This window comes from Phoenix dactylifera, chromosome 2 (assembly GCF_009389715.1).
Source record: "Phoenix dactylifera cultivar Barhee BC4 chromosome 2, palm_55x_up_171113_PBpolish2nd_filt_p, whole genome shotgun sequence".
In the NCBI taxonomy this organism is placed as follows: Eukaryota; Viridiplantae; Streptophyta; class Magnoliopsida; order Arecales; family Arecaceae; genus Phoenix; species Phoenix dactylifera.
This window is the reverse complement of record NC_052393.1, coordinates 9,826,246-9,837,596: the sequence shown is the minus strand read 5'-3', so window position 1 is coordinate 9,837,596 and position 11,351 is coordinate 9,826,246. Positions and strand designations below refer to the sequence as shown.

The following is an 11,351-nucleotide window of genomic DNA, read 5'->3' as shown; positions in this document are numbered from 1 at the left end:
ATGCTCTCTTGTTTCTTTGATTCATCCATTGGGCTCCGGCAAGGGTGCCCTTTGTCCCTCCTGCCCTTTATTATTTGTGTAGATACTCTATCTAGAGCTTATCGGCACGCCGTGGACAGCCAGACCCTGGAGGCTTACAGGCCAGTGCAAAGGGCTATGTCGATCTCCCATCTGCTGTTTGCTGATGATTGCTTGCTGCTGACTCGGGCGACCAGGCAAGCCGCATATGTGATCAGAAGGATCCTCTGAGCCTACTGTGTTGCTTCTGGCCAACGGGTCAACTCGGCCAAGTCTACAATCTTCTTCAGCCCGAAGATCAAGCCTCGTGTGAAGGCCGAGATCATGGAAATTATAGGAGTTGGCGAACAGAAGAGTGCTCTGAGATATCAAGGTGTTCCAATCATGGGACGACATCTACGTAGAGGGGATTGTTCCTCTCTTGAGTTCAGCATCAGGCACAGGATTGAGGGGTGGTAGATGTATACACTATCCATGATGGGCAGTGTTACTCTGGCGCGATTAGTGCTGAGTTCCATTCCGGTATATCTTATATCCAACGCCATACTTTCGTGGCGTCGTTGAGGTCCGTTGAGCAGCTCATCAAAAATTTTATCTCGGGGAAGCGTGGCGACAAGGGTAGTATCCATCTAGTGGCATGGAAGATGATTTGTCAGCATGTCAGGTATAACAGATTGGGAGTGTCGTCACTAGTGGCGAGACGGGAGGCATCAACAATGCGTCTTGCAGCCAGTTTTTATTGGAGCACGACAGCATATGGTCCTCCTTGATGAGGGCCAAGTCTGGTACCTTGGCGGCTGGTGTCCGGGCAGGACGTCATCACTCACCCATTTGGAGGGAGATTTGTGCCAGAGTTCCATCGGTGCTCCAAGCGATCCGATGGACTGTCGGGGATGGGACTTCTATTGATGTTCTTGAGGATAGCTGGGTGACTGAGTTACCGATTAGTAGATTACCGACTATGGTGGACTCGGGCAGGCTGGTGGGATACAGAATATGTGACTTGCTGTTTCCTGGTGAGGGGAGATGGAATGAGGGTTTGATCTGTGAGGCTTTTGGGGAACAGTTGGTAGAGAGGATTCTAGCCTTACCGATTCCTTCACGGGTGGAGCAAGACAAATTGATTTGGATGCCGTTGGGCTAGTCGAGGGTGTGCACCAGAGATTTTCATGCGTGGACTAACAGGGAGCTAGACAAGCAGATTGATCATGGATGGATCTGGAGGTTGAGGGTGCACCCCCGGGTGGCGCTTTTCCTTTGGAAGGTGGTCTAAGGCTGCCTACTGACCAGGAGTGTGTTTGCCAGGTGGGGGATGCGGATAACTCCGCTATGCGAGGTATGTCTAGACTCTGAGGAGACTATCAGTCATGTACTTCTTCGGTGCCCTACAGCTATGCAAATCTGCAAATGTTCACCAATGCCACTCTCTTTGTTGTGGGAGTTGGTGGAGGGGTTGCTTCGGTATCTATGTGATTCCCTCCGAAGGCCTAGCACCGTAGAGATGGGGATTATGGTTGCTTACTTGCCCTATCATATATGGGTAGACAGGAATGACCGTCTATTTGAGGGCAGGAGGTCATCCCCACGGGTTGTGATGGACAGAGCCCTACGGCGTGCGGCAAAGGTTACTATGTTGGCTACATCAAGCTCATCTGGGAGGGTCAGGGATATCTGGGATACCTGTACCGCTGTCTCAGCGTCCAGATTTATCTATTTCTCTTAGATACCCCCACCTCCTGGTTATCTTAAGGTGAATCTCGATGGAGGTATGGCCGGGGATAGTGCTTCTGATAGCACAAATTTTGTGATTAGGGACCATAAGGGCAAATTTATTGCAGCTGGAGGGCGCGAAGCATACCAGGTTTGACCGCAGTAGGAGCGGAGCTACGAGCAACCTGGGAGAGTATTTTATACGTGAGATAGGTGCTGGGGGCCAACAACCTATTTCTTGAGAGTGACTCCTCCACGGTGGTTGACTGGACCCGAGGAGCGGATAGGTATGGGGACGGCCACCCATTGATACGGGACACCCGTAGATTGGTGCAGAAGTTGACCTCCTGCCAGATAGCGCATGTGTATCAAGAAGCAAACAGTGCAGCAGACTGGGTCGCCTCTTATGTTGTCCGACATTCCGAAGAGGTCATTTGGACAAGCTTAGCTTGCATCCCACGCCCATTGTACTATTTATTTTTATTTGACCTGGCTGATTGTACTCAAGTTAGAATTAAATGAAATAAAATGCTGTTTTGATCCAAAAAAAATCTCTAAAGTATAGCTAGGGCCCACGTACCATGTGATGACTCCGTAACAAAGAATTAATCTAAACGGCCATGAATGTCTTTATTCCTAGGAAACTTTGGTATCAAATATTATTTGTTTACAGTATTCAACTGTAACTAGATAATCCAATATTGTATCCTTTCGTTGTAATTTCCTCTTCTTAATTAAACTAAAATAATAAATTTATAAGTATTATGAATTATACAACAGGAAAGAGGCCCATAGATGATGGTCTATGCAACCATGGGTAGCCCTTCCTTGGTACCTCTCAGAGTCTCAGTCTCAGCTTAGTATAATAACAGATGGGCTATCAGAAAATGTATTCACAAATTAGTTTTATTGGAAAACAATATAATTTTATTAGCCAAGATTTATCATATTTGTCAGTGCCGTATTGATATCAGACGGATACATTATACTCAATCAATACTTGGTATATCGAGCTGTACCATATCGAAGATACTATAATGGAATGATACCGATATAAAATTTAGTACCGAAATAATGAATCTTATATCAGTATAGATACTATAATGGAATAGCACCGATATAAAATTTTGTTACCGAAATAATGGATCTTGTATCAGTGATCGTTGATAATATCACTAGTAAATAGTACTAAAAATAATAATAGTAGAACTGTTTGGGGTGCCCTATCTTGCACTGTGATCAAAAAGAATCAGACAACAGTGTCCGGAGGAGGGCCTGGTATAGCATCTTCGCAACCACCCTTCTAATGTTGATGGGCATTTCTGGCGTAGGCGAAAGTGATACTTTTCATAATTTTGAGCAACGAGGTGAGACCATGAGAGTAATATTAAAAAACATTCAACCCAGGTGCAAACAGACCTTTTCTTTAACGGGGGTTGAAGGAAATCTACTGCTTGCATTCAATCATGGGGACTCGGCCCTTCTTCGCATTACCCCTTTCTCTCTCTCTCTCTCTCCCTCTCCCCCAACACCCCCCCCCCCCCCCCCCGGGGCGAGTAATGCAAAGCTAGCACGGAAAAGTTCCAAAAAACAATAAAAAATCACGTATCTATGTGTGTCCTGACATGGCATGCTTTGCTGGCATCCCAGTTGGCAGATACTAACTATGGCTCCGCCGCTCACGGCCCCTCGCCGGCCAAAAGAAAAAAAAGTTCCACCGTAGCTCCCAAGCCTACCACCCTCTGGAACATTGGCGTTATGAACCGAGCCTTCCGACGCGGCCAGCGCTTCCGACCTTCACCGGCGGAGAGAAATTTTGAGGAAAAAAAAGAGAGACAAAAGAACTCCCCTTCTCGACTCTCTCCCTTCCCAAGCCTCGCTTTTTCAAACACGGACAGCACGAACCGAGCCCTCCGCTGCTTCCAGCGTTCCAGATAAATTTAGGTCAGCAATGGCGGGATCGGTGGCGGGCGGCAGCGCTAGGCGACAAGGTCGCCCAGAGAAAAGAAAGGCACGTGCAATAAGAATGCGGCATTTTAGTTTTTCCTTTCCTTTTCTATATTTTCTTCTCCGCCTTGGAGAGGCTGGGAGCCTTGAGGCGCGGTTCGATTTTTCCCTCCGCCGACGAGGGGCGGCGCTGCCGCAGAGGGCTAGCTTCATGGCATCGGGTAAGGGAGGAGGAGGAGGTACGGGCGGTGAAGGACTTTTTTTAAAGAAAAAAAACTCTCTCCGACAGGTTCCGAGGGGGGAGTCGGCGTCTCGCCGTCATTACTCGCCGACGATATGCCAGCGAAGCATACCTCATTTATGACACGTAGTTGTGTGATTTTTTTATGTACCTTTTCGTGTCACCTCAGCATTACTCCCTCCCCCCTCTCACCGCACACTCCATTTCCGCCGGTTTTGCTGCCGCTGTTCGTTGGATCAGTTAAAGTCCAGATCCCACCACAAACGCACGTACCCAACAATCCTTCCCTCTTCTACCGTAGTGGCATTCCCGTAATTTCGCGCAAATTAATTTGTTATTTTTTATTTTTTATTTTTCTCTTAGCCTGGTCCACACTCCACAGCGCCGAAAGCCCCCGGGCACACGAGATCGCGCTGTTGAGATGGCTCGGACCCTCGGATCGCTGGACCCGCATGCGCCAGGCGGAAATGGACGGTGCTGATGGGCAGGAACGGGGCACCATGGGAATGACCAGCGCAGCAACTGCCAGCCACGGCAGGACGCTTTTGACAGAAACTGGAGCCGCGGGCGGCTCTGGATGGCATGTTTTCCTACGCGACACCCGTTAAAAAAATATGCTCGCCTCCCAGGGCTATTTTGGGAAGTCCGGAAACATTTTAAGCCAGCGGGGTGTGGGGGCCTTCTTCGAAAGCGGGACCTCGACTAAAAACTCTCGGATGCGTGGGTCGCCACCCGAAAGCGTCCCATCGCCGACATCAGACGTACCTCTAAGCCAGCCACGTGATGGGACCACCAAGTCCTCTCTTGACTGAGTCCATTCCCGGTGCCATTTCTCCACCCGATTCGTTTTCGGAAGCACGGGAAATATTTGTGGTGATATGCTCGGATCCATTATGGCGGATTTGTTTGGCGCTAATCTCGGCTGGATCGCACAGCCACCAAACCGGAGGCGGATGGCCAGCGAGCGAGCGAGCGAGCGCGCGCGCGCGCGGACGAGAGGGTCCAAGGGGGGACGTGGACGCGAGGCGTGGAAGCGAGGAAAAGAAGGAAGCCACCAAAAAAGGTGAGGCGGGGGGAAAGGAGGAAGAAAAGAACAAGTACTGGCGGTGCCAGGGGAAGCTTTGCAGGTGAGAGCAGCAGTAGCAGCAGAGCAGCAACGAAGAACTTCTCACCAAACTCCAGATGAAGTGAGATGTCATTAGCTAGCGAGGGACTAGGAAAGCTCCAAGCTCGGTTCTCTTTTACTTCGATTAATTATAAAATAAAATCCTCGACAAGTATTTCTTTAGATTAACTTTTTGGAGGCGACTAGGACACAGTCAGGCTGGAATAAGCGGCCGCTGGGCAGTCGTAATAATAAGCTAAAATGGACAAAGGAATAGTTAAATTAAAGTGGAGTTTCTCAATTTCCATACACCCAAGCTACTGATCGATCAGCTGTTACAGTAAGCAGCTGCGGTAACTTGAAAACCAAGAATAAATTCTCCAACACCAAAGCCATAAAAATGGAGATTTAATGTCAGAAGAAGCAAAGGAGGAGCGATAGATAGATATACAAAGAAAGCAGCAAATCACCAGACTTGTCAAATTCAATGCTGAAAATATTAAACTGCGTCCTGATTTTTTTCTAGGTTGGTTTAGTTTGTTTTTATAGTTCCTACCTCGAAACTTCGAACCTGCTCACGATCCAACCGGATTCTGTACTTCGTCATCTTGCTCTGGAGTTCGGAGTGATGGAATTGGGGAGTGTAGAAGAAGAGGAAGAGAGAAGCAACTCTCAGTTTGACGTACGGTTTGCAATAATGAACTCGGCATCAGAGACGGCGGAGAGCTCGACGTCGTCCTCTATTGGAGCGGGGAGGTTGAGATCGATGAAGCTGAAGTTCCCGCCGCACTTGGCGATGATGCGAGGAAAGGACGGAGATGGGGGGAGCGGCGCCGGCGAGGAGATGGAAATGGTGGTGGTGGCGGCGGCGGAGGAGACGAGGTGGGAGCGCTTGTGGCCGCCGAGGGCCTGGCCGGAGCTGAAGACGCGGAAGCAGAAGGGGCACTCGTGGACCTTGCTGGGCCCCCGATCGGCATTGCCCTCGGAGGACTCTGCGTCGTGGATCTGGGCCTGGACGGCCGGGATGCATCCTCCCCTGCTCTTCTTGTGGCTCGCCCGGTGGCCCCCCAGCGCCTGGTACGACCGGAACACCTTCTTGCACGTGCCGCACTGGTACTTGCTCCTCCCCCTCGCCGCACCGGCCGGCGGCGGCAGCGGCCGCGATCTGCCGGCGACGATCTGTCCCTCCTCCTCCTCCTCCTCCGCGTCATCCTCTTCATCCCAGCCGTTCGATCGCTGCTCCTCGTCCTCGTCCTCTGCTTCGGTCTTGGTCTTGGTCCAGATGTCGCGGGAGAGCATCATGAGGGAGAGGGCGACGTCCTCCTCGGGGGTGGTGTCGGAGACGGAGCTCACCGGTTCCGGCTCGGGGTGCTCCGGCGGGGGTGGTGGAGGGGCTCGGCGTGGGCGCTTAGAGCGGCGGGGATGAGATGGCGAGGTGGGGATGAGATGGGAGGACTCGGTCTCGCTCTCCCGATCCTGGACGATGGAGGAGGAGCCGGCCTCCACGGCTGCGAGGGACCAGGAGAATTCCGGATCCACTAGCCGGAAGCTCTTCCTTGGATTCTCTCTAAGGCCATAGCAGAGCCCAATCCCCTTCCCCTCCACGTCGCCTCCCCGCTCTTCTACTTCCTCCGCCGCGGCCGCCGGCGCTTCCCGGGAGAAGGCGGAGGTGGATGAGGCGGAGGAGTCGTGGAATAGCTGGGCTTTGGCCGCTGGAGTGGCCAAAGTCACGTGGGACCGCATGTGACCGCCCAGCGCTCGGCCGTTGGCGAAGCGGCGGAAGCAGAGCTTGCAAGCGTGCTTCTCCATAGCAACAGAAGCAGAAGACCACCGAGAAACTTAGAAGAAAAAATATCACAAAGTTTGGAGAGATGGAGAAGCTGATGCAAGTGTAAAGCTTCTAGTTTTCCATTATTTTTCTGTGGGAGAGAGAGAGAGGGAGAGAGAGAGAGAGAGGAGGGGAGGAGAACAAGGAAGAGTGGAACTAGAAGGAGTAGGTGACAAGCATCCCACCACCAAAAGACCCAACCCACAAGAAGAAGGAGAGAGAGAGAAAGAAAGGAAAACTAAATTAATACAAAAGGAAGGCAATTAAGATTTGGAAAAGATAATTATGAAAAATAAGCAGCGTATATATAATTTGGAAGGAACGCCTTATTCCTAAAGTCATGCATCTCCTTCACGGCATGGTCTCACCACTCATACCTTTCTCTCTATCTTTCGCTCTCATTTTTATCAATTCACCATCTTCTTATTTTGGCTGGTTATTATGGCGTCAATTCGCATCCAAAAAAAATCCAAAAAGAAATTATAAGGAAGTGGTGATGGTACCGCGAGCATGAGCTCCACCTCTAACGCGGAAATGCTTTTGGAATTTTTCTTTTTCCTTTCTTAATAATTAAATCAATCATAAATGAGCCTTTTGGTGATTTTCCAGAGAGACTCCAACCCATCCATGTCTTGGTCTCTAGAAAATTAAAATCGGTGGCCGGGTTGTCGAAGTCAAGATAACTGCTGGGGTTTGTTGGAACGGCGAGGCTAAAAAAATCAATACCCACGCGTCAAGCCAGCAGTTCCCTTTCATTATAGTAACAAAAAAAACCATCCAATTCCTCCATTATCATTAGCATTAAACCATAATCTATATTCTTTTTTTCTTCCAGCTATCTTTTTTTTTGTTTATTAATTGAATTGTTCATTTTAAGTTCGGTTTTATGAGATTTTATGTACTCCAACTGCAACTCCCGGGATCCTTCGCACCCTATCGTGCCATGCCGGCCAGTTTTTCCGGTTTTTATCCCTGGTAATTTAATTTTTTTAAAATTAATAAAAAAGGAAATGGTTTTTTTAAAAAGAAAAAATCGAAACCAACTCGCCGAAAGGGGAGCCCCCTTGCGGGGAGTAAATGCCGTATTGTTAGGAGCCGGGCCACGACCGAGTCCCAGGAAAGGTCGTCCCTTTCCGGATCTATCCGCAAACGGGTCGCGTGGGCACCACCCCCTTCCCCCGCACGCGTCGCACGTGCGTCAGCTCTCCTCCCTTCGCCGCCCCGCGGTCCCATCATCATGCCGTCTCCATCTTTGCACGTATCTCCAGCTACCTTCCTCCATGATTTCTTGGGGTTCTTGGGATTCTCCTATTTTCGGATTGGCCAAGGCTAAACTAAAAATAAAAAAAAGGCTCGTAACTTTCTGAGGGCGTCGGCATGTCGAAATCGCATCACGAGAAACCGGCAGCGGGGAGGTGTTCACGCATGGAATTCTCCCCGTTGGGGTCCATCGTAACTTCCCCAAGAGGAGGATGAGGGGAAAAAAAAAGATTGGAACTGTGAAACAAGGGGAAGTCCTCGAAAGAAACCAATGTTGACCGTCGATGCGTTTACCGATGGTCTTCGCATGATTGCATGAGGTATATTCTTGGATCTGCAAATCATCACTGGTGGTTCATCAGGTGTACGCCCGTCCATCGGACGGTGCAGATTGTCTGGAAGTTGGGATGACCACGCGGGCGCCTCGAACACGTTGCGGCAAAGACCCGATAAGGAGAACAGTTCTGGGCTGGGGGCCTGGGGCAAGTTTCACGGCTACGCGGGTTGATGGGAAAGAAAGAGAGTTCGTGATGGCAGGAGTTGGTGAGGTCGGGTCCGAACTCTGACTCAGGACAGAGATGCTCTTTGGATGGCAAAGAAAGAGCTATAAAGTGCACTTCAGGACCTGTTATTTTTTCGACTCATCTACGCTAAATCCAGTTAGGAATAGATTAGTTATCCGGTGTCTTTGTTTGCTTAGTCGTAGACCTTCTCTAAGGTGAATATATTTGCAATGATATAAAAGTTTAGAAGGAAACGTTAGGCTCATGGTGGTACAAGTCTTTAGTAGTATAAAATTCAGTCCATATATTTCACCATACCTATCACCATACTTACCCAAAAACCTATGCGACATCAGATCACATCAAAGCATTTGAATACTGCTGTTCCCTACTATAGCTTGTGTCGAAACAACTGATCATTCTTATCATGATTTTTTTTGGTTTTCTGTTTCTTATCTTTCTATTCTCGCACAGGATATGTGCGTGTCTGCATCTGCACAAGGTGTGTGCGAAAGGGGACAGAAAATGGGCCCTAATAGGCTTGCCAATAAAAGGACCATCTTGTCATCTTGTCAACCAAAATTGGCCCCAAGAATTGGATGAGATAGAAATCTTATATGTTGAAGCTGGCGACTCACATGGCAGCCAAAGTAGGGTGGCAAAGGACAAGCCATATCAGGCCAATCACTGGTACTAGACATGGATCGACATGGAGATACGTTTGCAAGTGTCGTTGCAAAAACAAACCACTGGGCCCAATCGATATTAACATTTCACAAGTAACGGCCATTCACTGCATCCACGGATCATACGAAGAGACTCGAACCTAGTGAAGGTGCATGCATGGTATCCTCTTTCCCCCTTTTTTTTTTTCTGAGGAGAAGAATGCATGGTATCCTATAATGGCCGGCTAAACTCTCTCTCTCTCTCTCTCTCCCTCTCTCTCTCCCTTCAGGAGAATGGGACTTTGTTTTGGGATGAAGTATATAGGAAGAAACAAAGGATTTTTTTTTTCTTTCTTTTTGGTTTCGCCAACGACTGGACTCCTGCTACGATGTAACTCACACGCCATGCTGATGACATAAAACCTACATCCATGCGTCCACCTAGGCAAAGAAGAGGCCTGCATCATTCCTTCAACAAGCTGATTCAGAAATAACAGCCATTTGATAATTATGTGATCTCCTCTTGGAATATAGATCCCAATGCAGCATGATAGGCAACGTGTAGCTACAGTTAATATATAGTGCACCCGGTCGAGAACTGCATGTACCATAATGAGACTGTAATACCAGCGTCGAGAAAAATGAGACAATAATGTACCATAATGAGATTGTAATGTCTAAATTTTATGCATGCATAGAGTTAAGGGGAACAATAAAAAAAGAACATATAGCTGTAGCTTCTTCTTCTTATGGCAAAAATGAGGGAGCACTAATGTTAAATTTGATTGGTGCGTATAAAATGGCGACTTCAAGTAATGGTTCGATAGTTTGGAAGGAAAATTGATTGCCATTAGCTCATCATGTATCATGTATACTCGCAAGTCGATGAGTAATGATATGTCAAAAATACATGTATTTCCATTCTCCTTAAAAAGTGAAAAACATAAAAAGCCTACGAGGACATTAGAAAGATCAATACTCTAGTCATCAGGGGAAGAAACAAACTCTCAAGCAAATAAGGAAATTCAACTAGAAATTGATGTCCCCCATCCTAGTTGTAGAGGAAAGATTTGAGGGCAAGAAAGACAAGAATTTGCTGTGTGGCAAAACAGTTGATATCTAACTTGTCTTTAATTGCATAATTTGGATGAATAGAGTATTTGAGTATTATTGCTACGTTCTAAACAGACATGTTTAATCAAATAAGTTGGTAATGTCCAATCAGCCCTAAAGTTTTGCTCACCAATACGCATCCAATCTTCCATGTGCCTTGTGACTTCATTTGCATACAATATGTTTATGGCTGATTGAACACATACAACCAAATAATTGGTCCGTCCTCGGAAAAAAAAGAAAGAAGAAAGCTGACAAAGAGCTCGTATAAATATTTTCTCATATGCACATCAAAATATCATACTTTTCAGGGGGAATTCAACTGTGATTAGATAAGGACTGTCCTCATATCCCAACTGCAAGATTTGAAATTTGGTTGGCACGCTACATTACGTCTTCAATTTGATGAAAAGGAAAATTCATCGTAAACAACAACAACAAAAGCATGATGCATTTACCACTTGTTTAAGCTTTCATCTCCATATGCTAAATATTTAGTTTATAATCTAAATTTTCTAAAACAGTGCAAGCTTATCAAGTTAGAAAGTTTTTGGTAATTAATCAAGTCCTGCCTTCACTAGGACTTGGAGGGTTAGGGGTGTTTGAGAGAGGACTATCCCTATTGTAGGGATTGTTGTCTCCAGACCCTCTACCAAAAAGATAAATAAATACATAAATTTCCACTTATAAACAAAATAAGTGATATTATCGCTTTTACAAGTGTAAGCTAATATTAGGACCACTATTAAGGAAGTCTTTGACACGCTCTCAATGGTAGTCTTCTACTACTAGAAATAAAATGGATAATTAGTATATATTCTACCTCTAAGAAATGACAAATCATCCAAGAATGACAGTATCCTGAAAGAACTTCATGAACTTTGCCAATCTAGAAAAAAGCCAGAAACCTCCGAAGAGGGTCTCGGATTGGAACAAATCACTATAATTCGTCCGCGCCTAC

At 47.2% G+C, this 11,351-nt stretch overlaps 1 protein-coding gene across 1 annotated transcript; it reads right to left on the bottom strand.

The window, feature by feature from the left end:
• Window positions 1–5,227: 5,227 nt before the first annotated feature.
• LOC103705203 (zinc finger protein ZAT9-like) lies at window positions 5,228–7,089 on the bottom strand. Its single transcript, XM_008788841.4, has one exon. It carries the CDS (start codon window positions 6,828–6,830, stop codon window positions 5,694–5,696), a length of 1,137 nt encoding a protein of 378 aa, XP_008787063.2. The 5' UTR covers window positions 6,831–7,089; the 3' UTR covers window positions 5,228–5,693.
• Between the last annotated feature and the right edge of the window lie 4,262 nt (window positions 7,090–11,351).